Here is a 27,431-nt window from a genome sequence, read left to right as displayed (position 1 = left end):
TTGTGTCTGGTGAAAGAGAGTGGTCTAGTTTCATTCTTCTGCATGTGGATGTCCAATTTTCCCAGCACCATTTATTGAAGAGACTGTCTTTCTTCCAGTGGATAGTGTTTCCTGCTTTGTCGAATATTAGTTCACCATGAAGTTGAGGGTCCACTTCTGGGTTCTCTATTCTGTTCCATTGATCTATGTGTCTGTTTTTGTGCCAGTACCACACTGTCCTTTTGACCACAGCTTTGTAGTACAACCTGAAATCTGGCATTGTGATGCGCCCAGCTATGGTTTTCTTTTTTAAAATTCCCCTAGCTATTTGGGGTCTTTCTGATTCCCCACAAATCTTAAGATTATTTGTCCAACTCTTTGAAGAACGTCAATGGTATTTTGATAGGGATTGCATTAAATGTGTAAATTGCCCTGGGTAGCATTGACAGTTTCACACTATTAATTCTTCTAATCCATGAGCATGGAATGTTTTTACATCTCGTTGTGTCTTCCTCAATTTCTTTCAGAAGTGTTCTGTAGTTTTTAGGGTATAGATACTTTACCTCTTTCTTTAGGTTTATTCCTAGGTATCTTATGCTTTTGGGTTCAATTGTAAATGGGAATGGGATTGACTCCTTAATTTCTCTTTCTTCAGTCTCATTGTTAGTGTATAGAAATGCCACTGACTTATGGGCATTGATTTTGTATCCTGCTACACTGCTGAATTGCTGCCTGGGTTCTAGCAATCTTGGGGTGGAGTCTTTCGGGGTTTTCTATGTACTGTATCATGTCATCTGCATAGAGGGAGAGTTTGACTTCTTCTTTGCCAATTTGAATGACATTTATTTCTTTTTGTTGCCTGGTTGCTGAGGCTAGAACTTCTAGTACTATGTTGAATAGCAGTGGTGAGAGTAGACATCCGTGTCTTGTTCCTGATCTTAAGGGAAAGGCTCCCAGTGTTTCGCCATTGAGAATGATATATGCTGTGGGCTTTTCGTAGATGGCTTTTAAGATGCTGAGGAATGTTCCCTCTATCCCTACACTCTGAAGAGTTTTGATCAGGAATGGATGCTGTATTTTATCAAATGCTTTCTCTGCATGTATTGAGAGGATCATATGGTGCTTGTTTTTTCTCTTGCTGATATGATCAATCATATTGATTGCTTTGCGAGTGTTGAACCAGCCTTGCATCCCAGGGATAAATCCCACTTGGTGAATAATTTTCTTAATGTATTGTTGTATCCTATTGGCTAGTATCTTGTTGAGAATTTTTGCATCCATGTTCATCAGGGAGATAGGTCTATAATTCTCCTTTTTGGTGGGGTCTTTGTCTAGTTTTGGAATTAAGGTGATGCTGGCCTCATAGAACGAGTTTGGACGTATTCCATCCCTTTCTATCTTTCCAAACAGCTTTAGTAGAATAGGTATGGTTTCTTCTTTAAACGTTTGATAAAATTCCTCAGGGAAGCCATCTGGCCCTGGACTTTTATGTGTTGGGAGGTTTTTGATGACTGCTTCAGTTTCCTCCCTGGTTATTGGCCTATTCAGGTTTTCTATTTCTTCCAGTTCCAGTTTTGGTAGTTTGTGGTTTTCCAGAAATGCGTCATAATAAGTTTTAAGATCATTTGTATTTCCTTGGTATTGGTGGTGATCTCTCCTTTCTCATTCATGATTTTATTAATTTGAGTCTTCTCTCTCTTCTTTTTAATAAGGCTGGATAATGGTTTATCTATCTTATTAATTCTTTCAAAGAACCAACTCCTGGTTTTGTTAATCTGTTCCATAGTTCTTCTGGTGTCTATATCATTGAGTTCTGCTCGAATCTTTATTAACTGTCTTCTTCTGCTGAGTGTAGGATCTATTTGCTGTTTTTTCTCTAGCTCCTTTAGGTGCAAGGTTAGCTTTTGTATTTGAGTTCTTTCCAGTTTTTGGATGGATGCTTGTATTGCGATGTATTTCCCCCTCCGGACTGCTTTTGCTCTATCCCAAAGATTTTGAATGGTTGTATCTTCATTCTCATTAGTTTCCATGAATCTTTTTAATTCTTCTCTAATTTCCTAATTGACCCTTTCATCTTTTAGCAGGGTGGTCCTTAACTTCCACGTGTTTGAAATCCTTGCAAACTACTTCTTGTGATTTAGGTCTAATTTCAAAGCATTATGATCTGAAAATATGCAGAGGACGATCATTTACAGCCCTTGCTTCTTTGGAGATGTTGTGCTTAGAAGATCTGTCGATTGTAGAAAGCGCTACATTCAAGTCACCAAGTATAAGTTTATCTAAGTATGTCTTAACTTTGGTTATTAATTGATTGTTATACTTGGCAGCTCCCACATTCAGGACATAAATATTGATGATTGATAGGTCCTTTTGTTGGATAAATCCTTTATGTATGATATATGTCCCTCTTCATCTCTTACTACAGTCTTTGGGATAAACTTTAATTTATCTGATATGAGGATGGCTACCCCTGCTTTCTTTTGACGACCTTTGAATGGTAAATGGTTCTCCAATCTTTTATTTTTATGCTGTAGGTGTCCTTAGGTCTAAAATGAGTCTCTTGTAGACAGAAAATAGGTGGGTCTTGCTTTTTTATCCAGTCTGAAACCCTGCGCCTTTTGATGGGGTCATTAGGCCTATTCACGTTCAGAATTACTATTGAAAGATATGAATTTAGTGTCATCATGATACCTATTGAGTCCCTGTTTTTGTGGATTGTGCCCTTGGACTTCCTCTTTCTATTACAGAGGCCTCCTTAGTATTTCTTACAGAGCCAGCTTGGCGGTCACATATTCTTTCAGATTCTGCCTATCTTGGAAGCTCTTTATCTCTCTTTCTAGTCTCAATGCGAGTGTTGCTGGATAGAGTATTCTTGGGTGCATGTTTCTTCTCATTTAGGACCCTGAATATGTCCTACCAGCCCTTTCTGGCCTGCCAGGTCTCTGTGGAAAGGTCTGCTGTTAACCTAATACTTCTCCCCATAAAGGTTAGGGATTTCTTGTCTCTTGCTACTTTAGGGATCATCTCTTTATCTTTGGAATTTGCAAGTTTCACTATTAAAGGTCGAGGTGTTGAGCGGTTTTTATTGATTTTAGGGGGGTGGGGATCTCTTTATTTCCTGGATCTGAATGCCTGTTTCCCTTCCCAAGTTAGGAAAGTTCTCAGCTATGATTTGTTCAAATACATATACTGGACCTCCGTCCCTTTCGGCACCCTTGGGAACTCCAATTAAACAGATTTTTCCTTCTGAGGCTGTCATTTATTTCCCTTAACCTTTCCTCATGGTCTTTTGTTTTTCTCTTTTTTCCTCAGTTTCCTTCCTTGCCATCAACTTTTCTTCTATGTCACTCACTCATTCTTCTACCTCGTTAACCCTCGTTGTTAGGACCTCTAGTTTGTATTGCATCTCATTTAATTGATTTTTAATTTTTGCCTGATTAGATCTAAATTCTGCAGTCATGAAGTCTCTTGAATCCTTTATGCTTTTTTTCTAGAGTTACCCGTAGCTTTATAATAGTGCTTCTGAATTGGCTTTCTGACATTGAATTGTAATCCAGATTTTGTAACTCTGTGTGAGAGAGGACTGTTTCTGATTCTTTCTTTTGAGGTGAGTTTTTCCCTCTAGTTATTTTGCTCAGTGCAGAGTGTCCAAAAACACTCTGTACTGTAAAAAGGAGAAAAATGAAGAGAAAAAAGAAAAAAAAGAAGAAAAGAAAAAAAGGGGGGTGGGGGAAGCAAACAGAAAACAAAAACAAGGGGGAGTATTCTCTGACTCTATATACTGTAAATCCCTCCACTTCCCCTGGAACTTTCCAGTGCTGCTTGGTCAATAACTTGCTTTTTTTCTGTCCTTCTAGCTGGTCTTCTGATGGAGGGGCCTGCTGTGCTGATTCTCAGATGTGTGCACCTGGGGTTGCTGCTCAGCCCCCTGCCAGGTGCTCTGCTCAGTGGGAGTTGTTTATCCTCTTAATCTGTGAGGCCACTGTGAGGCTCAGTGGGGGTTGTTTATCCTGTAAGGCCCCAGGAGAAACAATAACAGTGGCTGTGCCAGCTCTCCAGCCCTGGAGTCAGCTCCTGCAGTAACTACCGCAGCTCCCAGTCCTCAGGGGCCTGGATGCTCCGGGGGCGGGGGGGCAGATCTGCAAAGCTTGGGGCCACCCGGCCGGAGTGTCCTTGCTGTCCTGTATCCTCCTGGCCTTCGTCTGTCCTGGGGGGAGCACCGGATCCTGGGCTGTGTCCCCCAGCACCAGGTGCTCCAGGGCCTGCACTGCTGGAATCGCGCTCCCGGGTCAGTGCAGCCGCTTCTGCATGCAGCTGCCGCTGGAGCCGCCGCCTGAAGTGCTCCAGGGCCCCGCTGGGCGCGTGCTGCAGCCCTTTAGGGAGCTTGGCCGTGGTGTGTGGCATGCTCTCCCCAGGGGCACAGGTCCTCTCTTAGTGCCCCTGGGATCCTGAGGGCATCGCCGCCCCTCCTGGGATCCTGCCCGAGTTCCCTGTGAGTGCCTTTCAGTCTGGGATGATTGGTGAAGCTCCTGCTTCCCCGGGCCTGGACTTTCCTGTCCTGGGTGAACTTGCTGCTTGGCCTTAGCCGGCTCCTTGTGGGGCCCCTCCCCCTTGGATGCTTTTTTATTTCTTTATTTTTTTTTTTTCCTCTTCCTACCTTGAGAGAAACGCAAACTCTTCTCACTGTAGCGTTCCAGCTGTTCTCTCTTTAAATCTTAGACTGAATTCATAGGTTTTCAGGATGATTTGAAAGTTACCTAGGTAAGTTGGTGGGGACAGTTGTTTTGGGGACCCTACTCTTCTGCCATCTTACCCCTCCTCCTAAGTTATACATTTTTAAATTCATTTTGAAGATAAACCACTTATTAGATGTGTGATTTGTACAGATCTCTCTTTCCATAGGTTGCCTTTTCATTGTTAATAATTTCTTTCAATGTGCTGAGCTTTTTAATTTGGTGTAATTCTATTTCCTTATTTTAGCGTTTGTTGACCTTGCTTGAAGAGACTGGTACAAGAAAACATTGCTAGGAGCCTTCTGCCTATGTTTTCTTTAGGCATTTTATGGTTTTGGGTCTTACATTCAAATCTTTAATCCATTATGAATTTATTTTCACATATGGTGTACGGAAGTGGTCCAGTTTCATTCTTTTCCATGTTAGCTGTGTAATTTCCTTAGCACTACTTCTTAAAGAAATGTCTTTTCCCCATTGTGTGTTCTTGTCTCCTTTGTCCATTAGCTGACTATATTGTTGTGCCCAAGATCGGCCAATCCGAGAAACCGCCAAGGAGCCGACACCGATGCAAACACACGAGGGTTTACTGGAGCCTGGGTCCAAGTATACCCGACGCAGTGGAGCAGGGACTTGGACCCTGAGACTAAGAGGCTTAGCAACTTTATAGGGCCAGTGGCCAATGGGATACGCAGAAAGTTGCACAGTCATGCTGGTCCCTTGAGCCGGATTTCCGGTTAGGGTGTGCCCTGGTCTTTGACTAGGGCAAGGCAGTATCACTGGGCCGGATTTCGGATTAGGGTGTGTCCTGGTCTTTGATTAGGGTGGGGCAGTGCCCTAAGTAAGAAGCAGGTCAGCACAAGGCGGGTGCAGCCCAAAATAGAGTCAGTCCTGCTCTGCTTGTCCAGGGGTAGGGGATTCTGTTAAATTTCCTGGATCCCACGTTTATAAGCATGTTTTTTTCTGAGCCCTCTATTGTGTTCCATTGACCTATGTGTTTATCTTTGTGCCAGTACCATACTGTTTTGACTACTACAGCTTTGTAATATATCTTGAAGTGTGGGATTGTGATATCTGCAGCTATGCTCTTTTTTCTCAAGATTGCTTTAGCTATTTAGGGTCTTTTTTCTTTTTCTTTTTTAAAAGATTTTATTTATTCCTGAGAGAAACAGAGAGAGAGGTAGAGACACAGGCAGAGGGAGAAGTAGGCTCCCTGCAAGGAGCCTGATGCAGGACTCCATCCCAGGACCCTGAGCCAAAGGCAGACACTCAACTGCTGAGCCTCCAGGTGTCCCCTAGGGTCTTTGTTCTATACAAATTTTAGAATTATTTGTTCTAGTTCTGTGAAAATATACTGTTGTGTTTTTATAGGGGTTGCATTGAATCTGTAGATGGCTTTGGATAGTATGAACATTTTCAACAGTATTCTTCTAGTCTATGAGCATGGTATATCTTTCATTTGTGATAAATGAAACTAGTGATAACTAGTTTCTCTGATCATGTCTCACAGTTTTCAAAGTACAAATCTTTTACCTCCTTGGTTAAATTTATTCCTAGGTGTTTTATTCTTTTAGATATAACTGTGAGATTATTTTCTGAATTTCTCTTAGAATTCATTATTCAGTATAAAAAGGCAACAAATTTCTGGGTGTTATGTTTTTTTTTCTGTGACTTAATTTATAATTTTAACTTTTTTGCTGGCATCTTTAAGGGTTTTTTTAAATATAGCATCATGTCATCTGTAAATAGTGACAGATTTAAGTCTTCTGTTCCAATTTGGACACCTTTTATTTATTTTTCTTGCCTAATTTCATGGCCAGAACTTGTAGTACTGTGTTGCACAAAAGTGGGGAGAGTGGAAATCCTTATTTTCGTTTCTGATCTTAGAAGAAAAGCTTTCAACATTACACCATTGAGTATGATGTTAGCTGTATGTCTGCCAAGTATTGCCTTTATCATGTTGAGAATGTCTTCCTTCCCTATTAGTCCAGTTGCCCTTTAAACCAGTTGTCCTTTAAGATTGGAGGTAAAGAGTTAACAATGACTTCCTTCCCTATTAGTCCCTATTTGTTGTGTACCCCCCAGGTGAGCAAATCTGGCCCATTAGTGAGATCTCCTCCTACTGCAGGTCTTCACATGGGGAGTGAGGTGCTTGTCATTACCTCTCTCCCATACCTTCTCCCCTTTTCTGTATGGTCTCCTTATTGTTTGCCATGCAGAAGCTTTTTAATCAGTTCCCAGCTCTTCGGGAGGAATTACTCTGTAGGTACATGTAGATTTTGTGTGTCCATGGGAGGGGGTAAATTCAGGATCTTCTTATGCCACTATCTTGGACTGTCTCCATTTAATACTGTTAACACAGTGATTTGTGCATGTTTTATCTCCTCTAACAAGGTAGTAAGTCTTTACTTTCTGTAAATTCCCTTAAGTGAGTGAGTGCATGTCATTCGAATTCATAAATTTTTTCATTACTAGCATATTTTTGATAAAATATTGAAGTATTTTAAACCATCCCTTATTGTCTGGGAAAAAAACACTTTTTAGAGAGAAATGGGGGGGGGGGGGATTTGGGTAGGGCAAGAAGGAGGGAGAGAGAAAGACAGAATCTTAAGCATGGGGCTTGATCTCACAACCCTGAGATCATGACCTGAGCTCAAATCAAGAGTCAGATGCTTAACCAACTGAGCCACCCAGGCACCACAAAAAAATCATTTATGTTCTAAGAAGGGAACTACACTAGATGATCTGTGAGCTTCATTCCATTTAAGAAGTTTTACTTCCCATAATTCTAAGTGTGTGTTTTTGTGTGTGCGTGCACGCACATATGCAGTGTTAAGAAATTTGCTCAACCCTTTATTTGCTTAACTCCCTAATTACATTTATTATACATTATTTGAAGAATTAGAGGTATAGTCTCATAATCATAAAGATGTTTAGGTGTTCTGTTCAGTCTCAAATCCAATCCTTTAAAAAGAAAGTGGCTAATAGCCAGGAGTAAAGAAAAACATTTACTGAAAAATATTTTTCAATTAATACTCCTACAACTTTGCTGAAAGCCCAGTCCATATATGCATATTGCTGATCATTAAAAATTAAGTCTTTATCTCCATTCTTAAAAATGAGTTTGTTTTTCAAATAGCCATTACTAACAGTTTTAGGTTTAGGTGTACAACAAAATTGAGGTGAAGGTACAGACTTTTCCCATACATGTCTGCTACCACATATGCATTGCCTTCCCCATTATCAATATCACTCACCAAGGATGAGCCTACATTGACGGATCGTAATCACCCAGTGTCCACAGTTTCAGATTTGCTCTTGATATTTCAGTCTGTGGGTTTGGACAAATATATAATGATACGTATTCATCATTACAGCAGCATACAGAGTAGTTTCACTGCCCTAAAAATTCTCTGTGTGCTGTCTGTTGATCCTCTTCATCCCCCACCCTGGTTGACCGCTGGTCTTTACTGTATCCATAGTTTCACCTTTTACGGAAAGTTATGCTATTGGAATTCTAGTAATAGTAACAGCAATTTCTCATTGGCTTTCCAATGAGAAAACCTTAATGTGCATTTAAGGTTCCTCCATGTCTTTTCATAGCTTGATAGTTCATTGCTTTCAGTTTATTTATCTATCACCTGCTGAAGGACATCTTGGCTGTTTCGCAGTTTTGACAGTCATGAGTAAAACTGCTGTACACATCCATGTGCAAGTTTAAGTTTTTAAAAATGTGCTTCACTGTATTTTTTACTGTCAAGTTTGCTGTTCAAAGACAATATACATATTGAAAGAATCTGTTACTTAAGCTTTATCTTATCAAATATGCCTTTCTTTAACAGATAAAAAGTTCCCCCCACCGCCATAAACTAATAAAGACATTTGTATTATAGAAGCTTTTCCTTTATTTTTTACTAATTTTATTAATTCAGGCAAAAAAATCTGAATTGATCAGCCACATTTTAATTTTTAATTAATTTGAACATATGCATATCTATTACTGGCAACAACTCTTGAAATTTTTTAATTAAAATTCAAATTTAAGAAATTATTGAAGTGATAGTATTAATTTGAAAAATGTGTACATTAAACACTACTTATAATAAAAGATCATGCAAGCAGAATTCTTTAGCTATGTTTAGCAAATGAAAGTAGAAGCAGATAATAAAAATATTTCTTAGGGAGTAAACAAAATAAACTGAATAATTTAAACATTCTATATTGGAAGTAGGTACTGTATGAAGTGTTACTGTTTTAAAGTATAATATCCAAGAAGAAATCATAGTTTGTTAAAGAGCTCTCTTTTGTTTCTGCTTTTTAAATGAGCATATTGTCAACTGGTAGTAGGGACATAGGAACATTTTTGCTACAGGGGAGGAGGACTAGTCAAATGCATTAAGGTCTTAATGCAAACAGAATTGCTCTGCAGTTTAATTTGTCCTGTTCTATACCTGGCTGACAGATGTAAATGCATGGGTGAATAACGGGGTGTTACAGGACAGGAAACACAGCTTTTCCTAGGCTTTATAAGTCATACAAAGTGAAAGGCTGAGTAAATGACAATTGTGCAAGTTTGTAGCAGCCAACATTACTATGGCACGGTGTCTGTGCCCCCTGTCTGTAGGATGACAGCCTGACTCAGAATCACTAGTAAGTTACATTTCTCCTAAGGTGCTTTAGCATGTGTGTGGAGTAGTGCAGAGAAACAGATCAGTTATGGCCACTTGACTCTGTCTCTTGTGCCTCTACATCCTGGCCTGAGAAATGAGTGTGACACTAACTTTCAGTAGTGTGGGAGCAGAACTGGGTAATATGCAGGAAGCATGTAGTCAGTGTTGTACAAGACTTCGTTGTACTCATAAAACATGCTTGATGATGTTTATTTCTCCAATGGGATTTTAAAATGCCAGATAAGAAGAAAAGTCTGTTCAAAAACACCTTTTAACAAAGAATCGTTTCTTCTTGGATGTAGCCCTCCACTGTAATACTTGATTCAGTAAGGTGGCAACTTTGCAGTCAGATCTGGAACTGGACCTGGTTCAGTTCACATTACTAGGACTTGGGAGCTCTGAAGATTCCAGACTTAGTCCCGTTCTCACATCATCTTCTGAGCACACTGAGCAGTGGCTCATCACAAGAAGTTTCAGCCCAAGCTGAGATGCTATGGGTTAGATTAATTATCATATTTTAGACTTTTTATTTCGAGTGGATCCATACCAACAAAAGGTTATGCAAGGAAGCCTTTTTATTATGGATGGATATTATCTCAAAAAAAAAAATTAGGATAGACCTCACAATATAAAGTAGAAATCCCTTTTTTTTTTCCAAACACTATTTCAAAGCAATTGGAAATGACATAACTTTCTCATTGAGCATGACTTTTATATAACAGTTCTTCAATAGATTTGTCTTTCAAGTTTACAAAGGTTTTAAATAGGTGTGTGTCTTATTTTTTTTCCCCTCTAGAGCTGGGTGGAGAGAGCTGAGAAGCAGGCTCTTTTCTCTGATACACTCGACCTGTCAGAACTCTTCCACCCAGACACATTTCTCAATGCTCTTCGCCAGGAAACAGCAAGGTAAGGAAGGTGAACACTTCACTGGTGTATCCCTCAGGGTGTGATTCTGCTTTTTTCGCGTTGGATTACACTCCCTTCTTTGTCAGAGTAAACTTATTATTGAATTAAGGGAGTTGTGCTATTTCTGAATATTTGACATTTCTTAATGTGGTGAACTTTTAGTTTAAAAAGAATTGCTTTTAATTATGTTTTTTATTAGAACTGAAAATGGCGAAATTTAATTTTTAACATATTGATGATTGATCAGGATATGCCGTGCTTGACAGGGCAGGGAATGGTGCACTGGAGCTATTTATAGTTAAAGAGATCAGTGTTAAATAAAAGTAAATGTGTAATTTCTAAGTTGCACCAGACACATCAAGTCACCCCCTGGCAACCACTTTGCATTTTTACTTGCTGCAGACACTTCTGTGGGACATGCTGACCAGCTTCTCAGGGGGAGCAGGATTTAATAGTTAACATCAAGCTCTTTTTATAACACACTTGGATAATCATATCATATATAGATTGATGTTTTAAATAAAATAGAATGTAATAAAATATAATAAAAGATACTTGGAAAATTAAACCATATTTAGTTGTGTGTTGATTTGGGGGATTTCCATTTGTGGTGCTTGAGGGTCGTTTTATAAATATCAGTGTTTTGGTTCAACTTACAAACATTTATGGAATACTTATCATATGTCTGCATTTCAGGGTGATGGTCCATATGTGTCAGGAATGTAGGCTGCCCCCACGAGGACTTAGCTTTACAAACTGAGCATGAAGTCTTAGATATTGGGCATCATTAAGAAATCTGATTCTTGCACATTGTAAATATTTTAGCTGTAAATGAGTAGGGGTATGTTTATCATTTGTTACTCCTCGTATTTGACTTCCTGAGGATTATTTCTGTTTGACATTTGGTGTTTTACCTCCACAGGGTGATGGGCTGCTCTGTGGATAGCCTTAAGTTTGTAGCTTCGTGGAAAGGTCGGCTGCAAGAAGCAAAGCTGCAGATCAAGGTAGTGTCCTGATTTCTGATGCTTCTCTATGTTTAGAAGTAATAACATTACCAAGTATGATAAAGACCTTGGAATTAGTCTCAGAGTCACTTACCTTTTTAGTTTAAGATTAACAGAAATAGATTATATTTTCTATGTGAAAAGTCGAAATTAAGATGAAGCAACGTGGACAAAACAAAATCCTTTCTAATGCAAAAATAAGGATCTTGGGGATACAACATATCTAAAAATGTAACTTTTGGTTAAAAAATGATACAAATATTGAAGTTCAGTTAGGTTTCCTGTGCTAAGATTCAATTCTGTAAATATTAACTATACAAGAAAGCATATATAAAATGTAGTTTATGAATAATAGACCACGTCTTATCCTGAGGGAGTTTACAGTTTGTGAGTATATTAGTTCAGTGTTAAATTCAAGCTGTCTGTGTTTAAAAAGAAAAAAGTCAAGCCATCTTTGATGGCATAATTTTTCCTGGGTAGCTTTCCTGTTAAAAATCCATTACTTTTATAATAAATAACAGTAGGTAATCACATGCATGTTCCTGACAAAACAAATTAAAAATCTGTGGTGCACCCGTTCTTGGGGACACCAGCCTTCTCATGCATCAGTAGTGGTGTAGATGTTCTTCCTTGCTCTGTTGGCACTGACTGCTGACCTGATGTGACATGAGCAGTGCTCCCTCCCTGAAGCCCCCATCAGCTATTCAAGAGTGTGTTACACACAAGTCAGCCATTAAATAAATTCAATGCAAGACTGTAGTTCTTCAACTTAGGTAACCTTAGTCACCTGGCTTTTCAGAAGGTCTGTTTACATAGTTGTAGTTCTTAGTTTAATAGTTTTCATCTCACTACAACTTTCTCAGGTGCCATGTAATTGATATATTATTTGTTGTCTGTCTTACCATTCTAGATTGAATTCCGCCTCTGACCTGTTCAAGCAAGGCTGTGGTTCCCCAAACCAATCAATATTTCAAACCCTCTAGACCTACTTAAGAGAACATGTATGTGTATTGACTTCTAGATCCTGAAGTGGGGGCCTCCTAGATTTCCTCATGACCATTATTGATGTGTTATTAGTTCAATGGCAGTTGTGCAGCACGGCACTGGCACCTGCCTGCACCGGGCTCCTGGTGAGCCTGCCACCTTGGTCTCGCCCATGGCTGTGTGGGGTTTGCTCCTGCAGACATGGGAGACCCCGGCTGCCCCCTTTACTACCAACACCAGCACACACAGAAAGCAAGATACCGGGTCCTCTGCCTTGCTCAGTCAGGCTTAGTACGTGCATTGAGGGCCTCCTGAGCATGCACAGCCCCTAGGCTACCTACCAGCTGCCCTTCCTGTGGGCTAGGTGTGGTCCTACAGCCACTTGGGTTTGCCCCGTGATTCCACTGCTTGATGTTTGGAAGTAAGGTTTCACCTGTGCTCATCAGAACAGGGAGTCAGGAGCTGTAGATGCATACTCCCCCGAGGGTGCAAGTGAGGGAGAGCTACGGGCTGTGGTTTACTGGCCCTGCAGTGGAAAATCTGCCAAAAAAAACCCAAAACTCCTTAAATCCTTCAGATTAAGACATGTTTTTTTTTTATTAAATTTTTTTTAAATTTTTATTTACTTATGATAGAGAGAGAGAGAGAGAGAGAGGCAGAGACATAGGCAGAGGGAGAAGCAGGCTCCATGCACCGGGAGCCTGATGTGGGATTCGATCCCGGGTCTCCAGGATCGTGCCCTGGGCCAAAGGCAGGCGCCAAACCGCTGCACCACCCAGGGATCCCAAGACATGTTTTTAAGATAGTTTTCACTTGTAAAACTGAGCACTTGATGTCACTGTCCTCCTGTGGTCATGTTACCCTCCAGTGGGGGATTGTTCACACATGGGACCCTCCTGTGGTCATGTTACCCTCCAATGGGGGTTGTTCACAAATGGGACCCTGAGTGCCAGGTACACAGGCCTCACCCTGTGGATCACTAACTCACCTGACAAAATCAGTTCAACAAAAATGTTTTTTCTTGGGACACCTGGGTGGCTCAGTTATTGGGCATCTATCTGCCTTCCGCCCAGGGCATGATCCTGGAGTCCCAGGATTGAGTCCTGCATTGGGGTCCCTGCATGGAGCCTGCTTCTCTCTCTGCCTCTCTCTCTCTCTCTCTCTGTGTCTCTCATGAATAAACAAAATCTTTAAAAAAAAAAAAAAAAAAAAAAAAAAAGGTTTTTCTTGAGAATTTAAGTGACTGAACCAACCAGGGGTTTTGAATTATTCCATATTCTCATAGTAACAGCTTTGAATGTCTTCCTGTATTTTCACCAGTTTAAAGGATTTTTAATTCTCAGTTGACTGTACTGTTTAATTTGCTTTGCCAAGTTAATGATATTTTCTCATGCTGATCAAATACAGCAGGTTGAGAACTGGCTCAAATTTCCTGTTTTGCGAGTCTCTGTTCTGTGAAACTTTATGGCTTTAATTGAGTATAGTGAAAAAAATCAGTGTGCTGGGATTCTGTACTAAATTCCATTGACTGTTCTGTCCTTCCCCAGCTTTCAAAAACTTGTAAGAAACCTGTTGACAGTTCTATCTGCACTATAACTATCCTTTCCTTTCCTTAACTGTATCAAGCCATACATGTAACTTATTTTTAAAAATAACTTTTATTTATTTGAGAGAGAGCACGAGCCTGCAAGCAGGAGCAGGGGGAGGGACAGAGGGAGAGGGAGAAGAAGACATCCTGCTGAGCAGGGAGCCCGACACAGGACTCAATCCCAGGACCCTGAGATCATGACCTGAGCTGAAGGCAGACCTCCACCGACTGACCCACCCTGGCGCCCCATCCATGCATGTAACTTTGTATCTTCTTTCTTTTAACTACATATTTCCTATTAGTTACATTAAAAGAGGTAGATGAAATAATTTTAATATTGTGTTTTATTTAAACATGAATATATATAAAATATTTCCTTAACATGTAATAAATATATTTAAATTATGAATGGTACACATTGTCCCTTTGGACAACTGATCTTTTTCTTTGTACATAGCCCTTGAAATCCAGCAAATAATCTGTATTTTTACAGCAATCTCATTTCCGACTAGAAACATTTCAAGTGCTCAGTAGCCACATGTAGTGGGGTGGTTAGCCTACTGGATAGTAGCTCTGGAAAGAAAAGGTAGTTTCCCAGAGAAAATTTTAAAATCCCTCTAGTGTTCAAGATTTTCTCAATTATTTTTAATATTTTTTATTAAATATTTCAAACAAATCTAGAAGGAGAATAGTAAAATTAGTCTGAATGTTGAAAGTTCTCAAGATTTAGGACATTCTTATTTTAACTTTTTTTTCATTTTTAATAGAAGATAGTTGACATACAGTATATTAGTTTCCAATAGACAACATAGTGCTTTGACAATTATATACGATAGAAAATTGTGATGAGCATCATAATAAGTGTTACCATAGAGTTATTACAGTCTTACTGTATAGTCTATCATGTACTTTCTCCATCCCCATGACTCCTTTATTATATAAATAGAAGTTTATACCTCTTCATCCCTTCACTTATTTTGCTTATCCTCCCATGTCCCTCCCTTCTGACAACCACCAGTCTGTTCTCTGTATGGATGATTCTGTTTTTGGTTTTCTTTGTTCATTTCTTTTGTTTTTTAGATTCTACCTATAAGTATATTCCTCTGGTGTTTCCCTTTTTCTGTCCGATTTATCATGCTTAACCTAATATTCTCTAGGTCAGCCGTGTTGTCATGACTAGGAAGCCTTCCTTCTATCTAATGGCTGGATAATACTCTAATGTGTTTATAGACCATATCTATATTCATGCACCTACTGATGGACACTGACAGTTTCCACATCTTGTCTAATGTAATAATGCTGCAGTAAACATAGGGGTACAGTCTCTCTTTGAATCAATATTTTTGTTTTCTTGGGGTAAATACCCAGTAGTGAATAATAATAATAATAATAATAACAACAACAACAACAGGAGTAATTGGATAAATGGTATTTCTATATCTAATATTTTGAGGAATCTTGTTACTGTTTTCCACAGTAACATTCCCACCAACAGTGCAGGAGGAGGATTCCCTTTTCTCTACATCCTCTCCAACACTTAGTATTTCTTGGCGTTTAATCACCATCCATTCTGATTTGGATGAAGTGATAGCTCATTGTGGTTTTGACTGCATTTCCTTGTTGATGAATGATGAATGAATGAAGAAATGTCTATTCAGGTCCTCTGCCCATTTTTAATCAGGTTCTTTGTTTCATGTGTGTGTGTTTGGTGTTGAACTCTGTAAGTTCTTTAAATACTTTGTATATTAACACCATATTGAAAATATCATTTGCAAATATGTTCTCCCATTCAGCAGGTTACCTTTTCATTTTGTTAATGGTTTCCGTCACTGTGGAAAAGTGTTTTAGTTTGATGTGGTCCCAATAGTATATTTTTTGCTTGTGTTTCCATAGTCTGAGTTGACAGGTCAAGAAAAATGTTGCTAATAAAGCTAATGTCCAAGAGTTTACAGCTTATATTTTCTTTCAGAAGATTTATTGTTATCGGCGAAGAGGGAAGAGTTTGACTTCTTCTTTGCCAATTTGAATGCCTTTAATGTCTTTTTGTTGTCTTATTGCTGAGGCTAGGACTTCCAGTACTATGTTGAATAGCAGTGGTGAGAGTGGACATCCCTGTCGTGTTCCTGATCTTAGGGGAAAGGCTCCCAGTGCTTCCCCATTGAGAATGATATTTGCTGTGGGCTTTTCGTATATGGCTTTTAAGATGTCGAGGAATGTTCCCTCTATCCCTACACTCTGAAGAATTTTGATCAGGAATGGATGCTGTATTTTGTCAAATGCTTTCTCTGCATCTAATGAGAGGATCATATGGTTCTTGGTTTTTCTCTTGCTGATATGATGAATCACACTGATTGTTTTACGAGTGTTGAACCAGCCTTGCGTCCCAGGAATAAATCCTACTTGGTCATGGTGAATAATTTTCTTAATGTACTGTTGGATCCTATTGGCTAGTATCTTGTTGAGAATTTTTGCATCCATGTTCATCAGGGATATTGGTCTCTAATTCTCCTTTTTGGTGGGGTCTTTGTCTGGTTTTGGAATTAAGGTGATGCTGGCCTCATAGAAAGAATTTGGAATTACTCCATCTCTTTCTATCTTTCCAAACAGCTTTAGGAGAATAGGTATGATTTCTTCTTTAAACGTTTGATAGAATTCCCCTGGGAAGCCATCTGGCCCTGGACTTTTGTGTTTTGGGAGGTTTTTGATGACTGCTTCAATTTCCTCCCTGGTTATTGGCCTGTTCATGTTTTCTATTTCTTCCTGTTCCAGTTTTGGTAGTTTGTGGCTTTCCAGAAATGTGTCCATTTCTTCTAGATTGCCTAATTTATTGGCGTATAGCTGTTCATAATATGTTTTTAAAATCGTTTGCATTTCCTTGGTGTTGGTAGTGATCTCTCCTTTCTCATTCATGATTTTATTAATTTGAGTCTTCTCTCTCTTCTTTTTAATAAGGCTGGCTCATGGTTTATCTATCTTATTAATTCTTTCAAAGAACCAACTCCTGGTTTTGTTGATCTGTTCCACAGTTCTTCTGGTCTCGATTTCGTTGAGTTCTGCTCGAATCTTTCTTAACTCTCTTCCTCTGCTGGGTGTAGGATCTATTTGCTATTTTTTCTCCAACTCCTTTAGGTGCAAGGTTAGCTTTTGTATTTGAGTTCTTTCCAGTTTTTGGAGGGATGCTTGTATTGCGATGTATTTCCCCCTCAGGACTGCTTTTGCTCTATCCCAAAGATTTTGAATGGTTGTATCTTCATTCTCATTAGTTTCCATGAATCTTTTTAATTCTTCCTTAATTTCCTGGTTGACCCTTTCATCTTTTAGCAGTATGGTCCTTAACCTCCACATGTTTGAAATCTTTCCAAACTTCTTGTGATTTAGTTCTAATTTTAAGGCATTATGACCTGAGAATACGCAGGAGACGATCCCAATCTTTTGGTATCAGTTCAGACCTGATTTGTGACCCAGTATGTGATCTATTCTGGAGAAAGTTCCATGTGCATTTGAGAAGAATGTGTAATTGTAGATTTGAATGGTTTATTTGTGATTTTTCTTGTTTCTTGAGGGAGGCCTGTTATTTTTATAAATTTGACTATTAGGACTGCTTTTGCTGCATCCTAAAGATTTTGAACTATTTGTTTCCATTTTCATTGGTCTGAAGGTAGTTTTTCAGTTTGCTCTTTTATTTGTTCATTGACTCATTGGTGGTTTAGTAGCACATTGTGTAGCCTCCGTGTGTGTGTGCTTTCTTGTAATTGGTTTCTAGTTTCATACCATTTTGATCAGAGAGGATACTTGGTATGATTCAGTCTTCTAACACTTCTTGTGGGCTTGTTTTGTGGTCGAATATGTGATCTGTCTTGGAGAATGTTCCATGAGTGGAAAAGAATGTGTATTCTGTTTTTGGATGTAATGTTCATACATATCTGTTAAGTCCATCTGGTTGAATATGTGGTTCAAAGCCACTGTTTTACTAATTTTTCTGTGTGCATATGATCCTTCCATAAATGTAGGTGCCAAAAACCCTACTATATTGTATTACTGTCCATTTTTTTATGTCTGTTATTTGTTTTATATATCTAGGTGCTCCTATGTTAGGTGCATTAATATTTACAGTTGTGTCCTCTTGTTGGATTGATCCTTTTATCATTATGTAATACCCCTCTTTTCTTCTTACAGTCTTTTTTAAAGCCTGTTTTGTCCCAGGGCACCTGGATGATACAATCAGTTAAGCATCTGACTTTTGGTTTCAGCTCAGGTCATGATCTCAGGGTCGTGAGAGTAAGTCCTGCCTTGGATTCCACACTCAGTATGGACCCTGCTTGAGATTCTCCCCCCCAACTCTCTCTCTGCCCTTCCCACTCATGCTCTCTCTCTTTCTCTCTCTAAAATAAGTAAATCTTAAAAAAAAAAAAAAAGCCTTTTTTGGTCTGATATAAGTTATTCTGCCCTGAGTTTTTTTTTCCATCTTCATTTGTATGAAATATCTTTTTCCATACCTTCACGTTCAGTGTATGTGTCTTTACGTCTGAAATTAGTCTCTTGTAGGCACCATGTAGATGGGTCTTGGTTGGGGAAGAGGGTGTTTATCCATCCAGTCACCCAATGCCTTTGGATTAGAGTATTTAGTCTGCTTACATCTAATTATTTATAGGTGCCTACTTACTATCATTTTGTTAATTGTTTTCTAGTTAACTAGTTCCTTTCTTCTTCTCTTTCTTTTGATGATTTTCTGTAGTGCTATGCTTGACTTAATTTTCTCTTTACTCCTTGTGTATCTGTTAAACATTTTTAGTTTGTGGTTGCCATGAAGTTCTTATATGACATGTTTATGGCAGTCTTATTAAGTTGACGGTCAGTTAAGTTAAAACACATTCTCAAAGCACTACACTTTTGCTCCTCATCTTTGTTTTTTATATATGGTGTAATATTTTTTATTTTGTGTATCCCTGCACTTATTTTTGTAGATATGATTGATTTTACTTCTTTTGTTTTTCAACCTTCATACTAGCTTTATAAGTGATTGATCTACTTTCTTGACAATATGTTTGATTTTACCAGTGAAATTGCTCCTTTAACATTTTCTTCTAGTCTTGGCCTTTTTCTTTCTTTTAAACAAGTCCCTTTAACATTTCTTGTTTGTTTTTTAAAAAGATTTACTTATTTATTTGAGACAGAAAGGGAGCCCAGGTGGGGAGGAGCAGAGGAAGAGGGAGAGAGAGAATCCTCAAGCAGACTCCCCTCTGAGTACAGAGCACAATGAGGAGCTCAATCAAACGACCCCAAGATTAAGACCTGAGCTGAAGTCAAGAGTTGGCCACTTAAGGAACTGAGCTACCCGGGCACCTGCCTCTAATATCTCTTGCAAGGCTGCTTAGTGGTGATTAACTCCTGTAACTTCATGTGTCTGTGAACTATCTCTCCTTCAATTCTGAAAGATAACTTTGTCATGTATTCTTGGCTGAAGGTGGTTGTTGCTGTTTTATACCCCCCACCCCAGCATTTTGAATATATCATGCTACTACTTACTGGCCTACAAAGTTTCTGCTGAAAAATAATCTGATAGCCTTACAAGCCTTATATGTAACTACTTGCCTTTCCCTTCCTGCATTTAAAGTTGTCTGGTAGTTAAAATCTGACATGTAAATTATAGGGTGTCTTAGTGTAGACCTTCCTGGGCTCATCTTATTTGGGGCTCTCTGAGCTCCATGAATCTGTGTTTTTTGTTCTGCACACTAGGAAACTTTTCAACTATTATTTCTTCAAATTTTCCCCTTTCTCTTTCTTTTCTTCTGGAACCCTATATTGTGAAATGTTAGTGTGCTTGATGTTGTCCCAGAGATCTCTTCTCTTACTCTCATTTTTTTTTTTTTTTAGATTTTTTTTCTTTTTGCTGTTTAGCTTGGATGGTTTCTACTACCCTGTCTTCCAGGTTACTTATCCATTCTGCATCTTCTGATCTGTTGTTGATTCCTATTAGTGTATTTTTCACTTCATTGTTGTATTCTTCAGTTCTGATTTTTTTTTTACATTTTCTTTTTTTAAATCTTTTTTTATGTTTTCAATCTCTTTCAAGTTTTCACTGAATTCTTCTACTCCTCTCTCAAGTCCAGTGAGTAACTTTATCACTTTTACTTTGAACTCTTTATCAGGTAAAGTGTTTATCTGTGTTTCATGTAGTGCTTTTTCTGGGGTTTTGTTATTCTTTCTTTTGGAACATATTTATCTCCTCATTTTATCTGACTCTCCATTTTTGTTTCTTTGTGTTATGTAGATCAGCTATGTGTCCATCCCAGTCTTGATGTTAGAGGCCTTATGTAAAAGACATCCTATGTAGCTCAGAAGTGCAATCCTCCTTGTCACCAGAATCAGTCTCTCCAGTGGTGTCCACCATGTGGGCTACAAGTACCTTCCTGTCATGACTTTGTGATGTGCTGATGGATAGGCCTGGCCACCAGTGCTTCTGGCTGCAATGTCTGACTATGACTATTCAATGCATGGCATGGTCAGCAGGACTTGCCTATAGAATGGCTGTTTGAGAGGCCTGCCAGCAACTGTTGCAAGCATGCTGTGGGTATGGTGAACACTGGTGCAGCTGGCTGAGAGATTTGTCTGCAGTTGTTGCAGCCATGCTGCTGGTGGGGGCTGGGTCCCTCCTCCCTCCCACCGTATCCTACATATGGCAGAAGTCACTTTCAAATGGCTCTGGTCCTGGCCAGGGTGAGCACCAGGTGTAGCAGGGCAATAGTGACTTTGGGGGCTGCCAGTCCCAATTGAGACCACCCACCTGGGGCTGGCAAGGTGGCAGCAACTTTGGACTAGTCACTGCCAGGACTGGTCTGCAGGGCAATGCCAGGGTGAGGCAAGCACAGCTACCAAGGTAGAAGAGAGTATCAAAACTGGCTTCTACTAGTATTGGGCCAACTTGACAGATGGAGGGCAAGAAAAATGGCCGCCACAAGAATTTCTGTCTCTGGAGAAAGTCTACCGATTCATGCTTCTGCAACACATGCTCTAAAATTAGTCAGCAAATTTGCTTGCCCTATATGCCACACACCTCTCATGCTGCTGCCTCTGTGCTGGCTCTCATGTGATATTGTGTGCTGGCGCTTTAGATGGGAGTCTTTCTTCCCTGTCCCCCTCTGCTTCTCCCAGTTAAGCCCCACTGATTTTCAAAGTCAGGAGTTTTAGGGTCTCATATTTCCAGTACAGATTCCTAGGGGGCAGTGCCTGATGTGGGGCTTGGTCTCACTGTCACGGAGGACCTCTGCACCCACGTGATATCTGCCCACCTGTGGTTACTGCACCAGAAGTTTGGCCCCTGACTGCATTTCTGCCCCTCCTGCCCTGCTCCATGTGACTTTTCCTTCATGTCTTAAACTGCAAAAGAGCATTTCTGCTAGTTGTCTTCTCATTTTCAGAGAGTAACATTTTCTGTAGTTGTGGTTTGGTGCCTCCAGGGAGGAGATGAGCTCCAACTTCATCTTGCCAAGCTCTCTCCACAAATCAGTTTCTTGAAAAAAAAAAAATCTCAGTAGGGAAAAGAGAAAATAGGCCAAGGATTTTAGCAGGCAACTTATATGAAGGTCAAGCAGAAATAGCTAATAAGCATAAAATACTTGTTTTCACTAGTAATCAGGAAATGAAATGAAATTCAAAATTTGATACTATAGATACTATATATTGGCATAATTTTTAAGTGTCAGCAGACCAAGTATTAGCCAGCATGTGGCATAACGTAAATCCCATATGGGACAATAAGCCACAGATGATTAGTGTGATTTGGGGGAACAGTTTGATGGTGTTAAGTAAAATTGTGATCAGTCTGTGGAAAAATTTGTGGTGATGTGTTTGAAGACATGTGTACCATAATGTTTATTGGAGTGGTATGATAGTAAGCCATCAGACATGACTTAGATGTTCATCAGCAAAAGCATAAATAATTTGTCGTATGTTAATACAACAAACATTTTGCAGGTGTTCAAGATGAAAGATCAGGCTGGATGTTCCTGGACCAATGACAAAGGAAAAGATAGGGTTGAAAATGGTGTATAAGTGTGTTACCCTTTATCTACAGTTTGGTAACATGAAAAAACACTATTGATTGCTTGTGGGTACCTCCGTATTTAGCAATTAGATAAAGGTAAATTCCAGATAATGATGTGGTCTGGTGAGGGCAGAAGAACGGGAAAGGCAAAGTATATAGAGAGGACCTCAACTACATCTATTATGGTTTATGTGCTTAGAAATATGGGATAAATATGGCTGTGTGTTAAAGTCTAATAATACTGAGTGGTGGGAACATATACATTTAAAAAATATTTTTCTGCATGATATATTTTTATTTTTAAAAGGGGGTTTATGATAAATAATGCCATATAACTTATCAAAATAAAATTCAGGTTTTAATATCAAATTCACCATGAAATCCAAGATAAATTTAAGTTCAAATCAGAAGTATTTAAGAAACTCAGCATCATATATGAAACTAATGGCTTTTACTACTGTTTTTTAGTGAACTGTTGCTAGCCCCTTTTGAAGTAAGAAGCTAAGAGTTCTCTAAGATCTTATGAGTAGCCCTTTCCAAGTAGATTTGGTAGTTAGTATTTGGAGTAAACTTACATAATTATGGTCAGCCTCGTTTGCACTAACCCTTACATGGTTTTGAAACTGTGAACAAAACCAGGTGTGTGTGTGTGTGTGTGTGTGTGTGTGTGTGTGTGTGTGTGTGTTTAATTTACTTCTCCAGTTGCCTGTTTTCAATCAGAGATTCAAGTGTAAAATAACATTTGGTGCAGATTTTTTCTCTGGTTTAATGATTTTCTGTTTCTTCTATTAAATCGAAAGCCAGGTATTTATAAGCAAGAGTAATTAAAGAAAGTCATATAATAAAAGGACATGTATATTTAGACCCCTTTCACTGAACACTGGGTTTCACTCAAACAGTGCATTTGCGCAGATGTTGGGAGAAGGCAGCCTCAGGGATGCAGCTTTTTTAATATAATGTAAACAAGTGATCTCTGATCTCAGTAATTATTAATAATCATTTCTTTGAGGGGTACCTGGGTGGCTCAGTGGCTTAAATGCTGTCTGCAGGTCAGGTCATGATCCTGGAGTCCTGGGATCGAGTCCCGCATCGGGCTCCCTGCTCCGTGGGGAGTCTGCTTCTCCCTCTGCCCCTCCCCCCTGCTTGCATGCTCGCTCGCTCTCTCTCTCAAATAAATAAAATCTTAAAAAAAAAATTATTTTTTTGCATCCAAGAGAGATGTGTGCTGCACAATAAAGCATTAATGGCTAAAATAGACTTCTGACAAACTTTTATTAGACAGTATGAAGTATGCATTCATAAATAAGTACAAATAGCACTTAATATTATCATTTAATGAAGATGAAGAACAGTGGAAAAACTACAGACCATAGTACATAGTAAAGTTGTGGCATTCTCAGCAAGAACTACGTTTACAAATTTGCAGGCAGACAAATTAAGCTTGAAACTTGATGGAATTTCTAGAAGAGGCCCTAAAAGAACTGTCTTACCTAGAGAGGTTAGCAGTGAAATTAGCAGATAACTCTCTAAATTTTAGCATTTTTTCAAGGCCAACTTGCTTTACCAACAAAGTGGCCTGAATATCATTATGTCAGTGCTGTAATAGAGTGTTAAACTTAGGTATTCAGTAATTCTATTTTTATACCAGCTCTCTCACTAACAAACAGGCTGCTTATCTTTTCTATGGTACAGCAACCTTACTGCAAAATTAGCTATTCAAAATTATTTGTCAAGGCATATCTACTAGTACCTTCTCACACCTATACCACAGCCTAAAACTCATCCTCAGCTAAATTATAGTAAGTCTTCCATCATCTCAATTCTATAGCACTTCTATTGAGCATGATAAAACCTTAAAGTACTATGTAATATTTATAAGATTGTTCTGTATTGGGGGCACCTGGGCAGGGCAATCAGTTAACCATCTGACTCTTGGTTTCAGCTCAGGTCATGATGTCAAATGGTTGTGAGATCAAGCCCCATGCCAGGTTCCACATCCAGCATGGAGTCTGCTTGAGATTCTCTCCCTTCCCTGCCCGACCCTCTCCACTACTCAAATGTTCACTCTCTCTACAATAAATCTTGGTGTATCTGAGTGGCTCAGTTGGTTGAGCATCTGCCTTCAGCTCAGGTCATGATCCTGGCATCCTAGAATTGAGCTCCTGCTCAGGGCTCCCCTGAGTGCTTCTCCCTCTGCCCCTCCCCCTGCTCATGCTCTCTCTCAAAAAAATAAATAAAATATTTTTTAAAACTCTTTTTTAAAAAAGATTGTTCTGTATATTCTACACAAGTTCACATTATGAGACTATAGATGTGGCTCGAAATACAAAGTACTGACTTGACTTTTGTTGCCTTTAGATAAACTCAGGTTAGAGTAACACTTAGAAACTAAATGAATACTTCTACAGAATAAATATGAAACTAATATTATCAAAATAGTTATATTTTTATTTTCATAATTCCCTGAATGTACACCAAAGTCAATCTAGAAAAAGAGATTAACTTTTTTTTATTATTCTTTCAGCCCTGCACAGCATGTCACAGATCATTTGCATTCAATTTTCTGAGCTTTGTTCTGTTCCTTAAAAAAGGATGTCAAAACTCCAAGCAGGGAACACACATTCTTCTTTAATTATGCTTTTTCACCCTGTTGAAGAAAGACTAACTTTTTGGCATTTTCTATTATGCTTCTACTAATCTAATACCAACATGCCTGTAGCTGTAACTAATGACATATTAAGTATTCCTAAACTATCTGCTAAATAAATAGACACAGACAAAAAAGTATATGCTAAAATTGAGAATTCTATCTGTGGCAAGATCACCGTGAACAGTGGTGCAGGTCTTTACCTTTTTTGTTCTTGGATTAAATGCCATCATCTTTGTTCTCAGAAAGCTTGGCATACACTGTCACAATGGAATGTGTTGCCTTTCCTCCTGAGATAGGACATAGTAACTCCTGACATTTCAACTCCTGACTTGAATGTAGATTTCAGAGGTCTGCTTATTTCCATGACAGATGGGCGGCTTGCTTCTGGAAGGCTGCAGTTTTGACGGGAGCCGGCTCTCTGAAAACCACCACGATTCTCCAAGTGTGTCACCAGTTCTCCCTTGCTGTGTTGGCTGGATTCCCCAGGTAAGGCAGCCCTGCCTTCGGGATCAATAGTCTCGGCCTAGGTATTTTTTGTTTACTTTCTAATCTCACCTGCATTTGAACAAATTTATAGTGTCTTTTATAATGTTTAAATGTATGGGACGTTTTAAAATCTTTGTTATGGAAAGAATAGCATTATAGTTTTCAATTTCTAAGTAATGTATATATACCCTGCTAAGAGCAAAAGCCTTTAATGGTAATATGGGTTACCAAGTATTATGTATTAGCCATGCAGAAATCGACAGTGTGGACAGGCTAATACACACCTGTTGTACTGTGGCCCTCTGCTGGGAATAGGTAGATGAAGAAAACAGGTCTTTTTCTTTTTCTTTTTTTTCTTTCTTTTTTTTCTTTTTTTTTCTAATTCGAGTATAGTTGGTACATAGTGTCAGGTCAGTTTTGGATGTGCCACAAGGTGACCTATGCCCACCACGGTTAGAGCTGCCACCTGCCCCTAGGGCACTGTCACATCACTGTTGACTCCATCTCCTTTGCTGTCACATTCATCCCCACGACTCATTCCATAGCTGAGGGCTGGACCCACTGCTCCCTTCACTCATCTTGCCCATCCCTCCACCCCCCACCCTCCGCCAACCACCAGATTGTTTTCTGTATTTAGGGGTCTGTTTCTATATTGTTTTATTGGTTCATTTGCTTTGTTTCTTAGATTCCACATAGAGATCAAATCATATGGTGTTTGTCTTTCTCTACCTGACTTCACTTATCATAACACCCTCACACTTTATCCATATTGTCACAAGTGGCAAGGTGTTACTCTTTTTTGTGGCTGTGTGTGTATACAAGAAGCACTATCCATCTGCTGTGCTGTCAGTAGACAGTGTTGCTGCATCTGTGTCATGGTGTTGTAAAGAATGCAATAATAAACAGGAAGTATGTGTCTTTTCAAGTTAGTGTTTTTGTTCTTGAGTAAATATGTAGAAGTGGAATTGCTGAAAAGTTATAATATTTCTACTTTTAATTTTTTAGGTAACATCATTACTATTTTCCACAGTGGCTGCACCAGTGTGCATTATTCCCAGCAATAGTGAACAAAGGTTCCTTTTTTCCACATCCTCATCAGCACTTGTTATTGCTCATCTTTTTTATACTAACCATTCTGACAGGTGTGAGGTAATCTCTCATTGTGCTTCTTTGATTTGCAATTATTTGATGACAGTAACATTGAGCATCTTTTCATGTGTCTGTTGCCATTTGTATGTTTTCTTGGAAAATATCTACTCAGGTCCTCTACCTATTCTTTAATCAGATCATTTGTTTTTCAGGGATTGAGCTGTAGAGTTTCTTTGTATATTTTGGGTATGAATCCCTTATCAGATATATCATTGCAAATATCTTCTTTCATTCAGTAGGCTGCCTTTTTGTTGTGTTGATAGTTTTATTTGCTGTGCAGAATCTTTTTATTTTGGTGTAGTTCCAGTAGTTCACTTTTTACTTTGTTTCCCTTGCCAGAGGAGACATACCTAGAAAAATGTTGCTAAGACTCATAACAAAGATCTTACTGCCTGTGTTTGCTTCTAGGAGTTATATGGTATCAGGTCTCACATTTAAGTTTTTAACCCATTTTATTTTTGTGTATGTGTAAGAAAGTAGTCCAGTTTCATTCTTTTGTAGGTAGTAGTTTTCCCAGCACCATTTGTTGAAAAGATAATCATTTTTAAATTGTGTATTCCTGTATCCTCTTTCATGCGAGCGTAGGCTTATTTCTGGGCTGTCTGTTCTTGATCTGTTTGTCTCCTTGTGTTAGTACCATACTGTTCTGATTACTACAGCTTTGGTGGTATATCTTGAAATCTGGAATTGTGACACCTTCAACTTGGTTCTTCTTTCTCAAGATTGCTTTGGCTATTTAGTGTCTTTTATGGCTCCATACGAATTTTAGGATTGTTTGTTCTAGTTCTATGAAAAATACTATGGGTAATAGGGATTGCATTGCATCTGCAGATTACTTTGAATAGTGTGGGCATTTTAACAATATTTTTCCAATCCATGAATCTGGTATATATTTACATTTGTTTGTGTTCTCCTGAATTTCTTTCATCAGAGCTCTATCGTTTTTGATTACTCATATTTCACCTTTTTGGTTAAGTTTTTCCTGGGTATTTCTTTCATTTTGGTACAATTATAAGTGCAATTATTTCCTAAGTTTCTCTGCTACTTAGTTATTAGTCCATAGAAATGCTACAGACTTCTGTATATTCATTTTGTATCTTGCAACTTTGCTGAATTCATTTATTTTATTTATTTATTTATTTACTTATTTATTTTTTTTGTAGAGTCTTTAGGGTTTTCTATCTGTAGCATCCATGTCATCTGCCAACATTGACAGCTTTACTTCTTTACCATGTTGGATG

At 38.8% G+C, this 27,431-nt stretch overlaps 1 protein-coding gene across 5 annotated transcripts in view; it reads left to right on the top strand.

Moving 5' to 3' along the window:
• DYNC2H1 (dynein cytoplasmic 2 heavy chain 1) overlaps window positions 1-27,431 on the top strand; it is a 339,419-nt gene that overhangs the window by 288,787 nt on the left and 23,201 nt on the right. For 4 of the 5 annotated variants that reach the window (XM_038536341.1, XM_038536343.1, XM_038536344.1 and 1 more), the window contains 3 exons: window positions 10,176-10,285; window positions 11,208-11,289; window positions 24,925-25,041. In XM_038536341.1, the coding sequence (XP_038392269.1) occupies window positions 10,176-10,285; window positions 11,208-11,289; window positions 24,925-25,041 (309 nt within the window). Of the gene's footprint in view, window positions 1-10,175; window positions 10,286-11,207; window positions 11,290-12,199; window positions 12,291-24,924; window positions 25,042-27,431 lie in introns of those variants that run through there. The other variant, XR_005359403.1, reaches the window with a different exon arrangement.

Source organism: Canis lupus, chromosome 5, assembly GCF_011100685.1.
Source record: "Canis lupus familiaris isolate Mischka breed German Shepherd chromosome 5, alternate assembly UU_Cfam_GSD_1.0, whole genome shotgun sequence".
Classification (NCBI taxonomy): Eukaryota; Metazoa; Chordata; class Mammalia; order Carnivora; family Canidae; genus Canis; species Canis lupus.
Note: the sequence above shows the minus strand (reverse complement) of the source record. Positions and strands in the feature narration are given on the sequence as shown.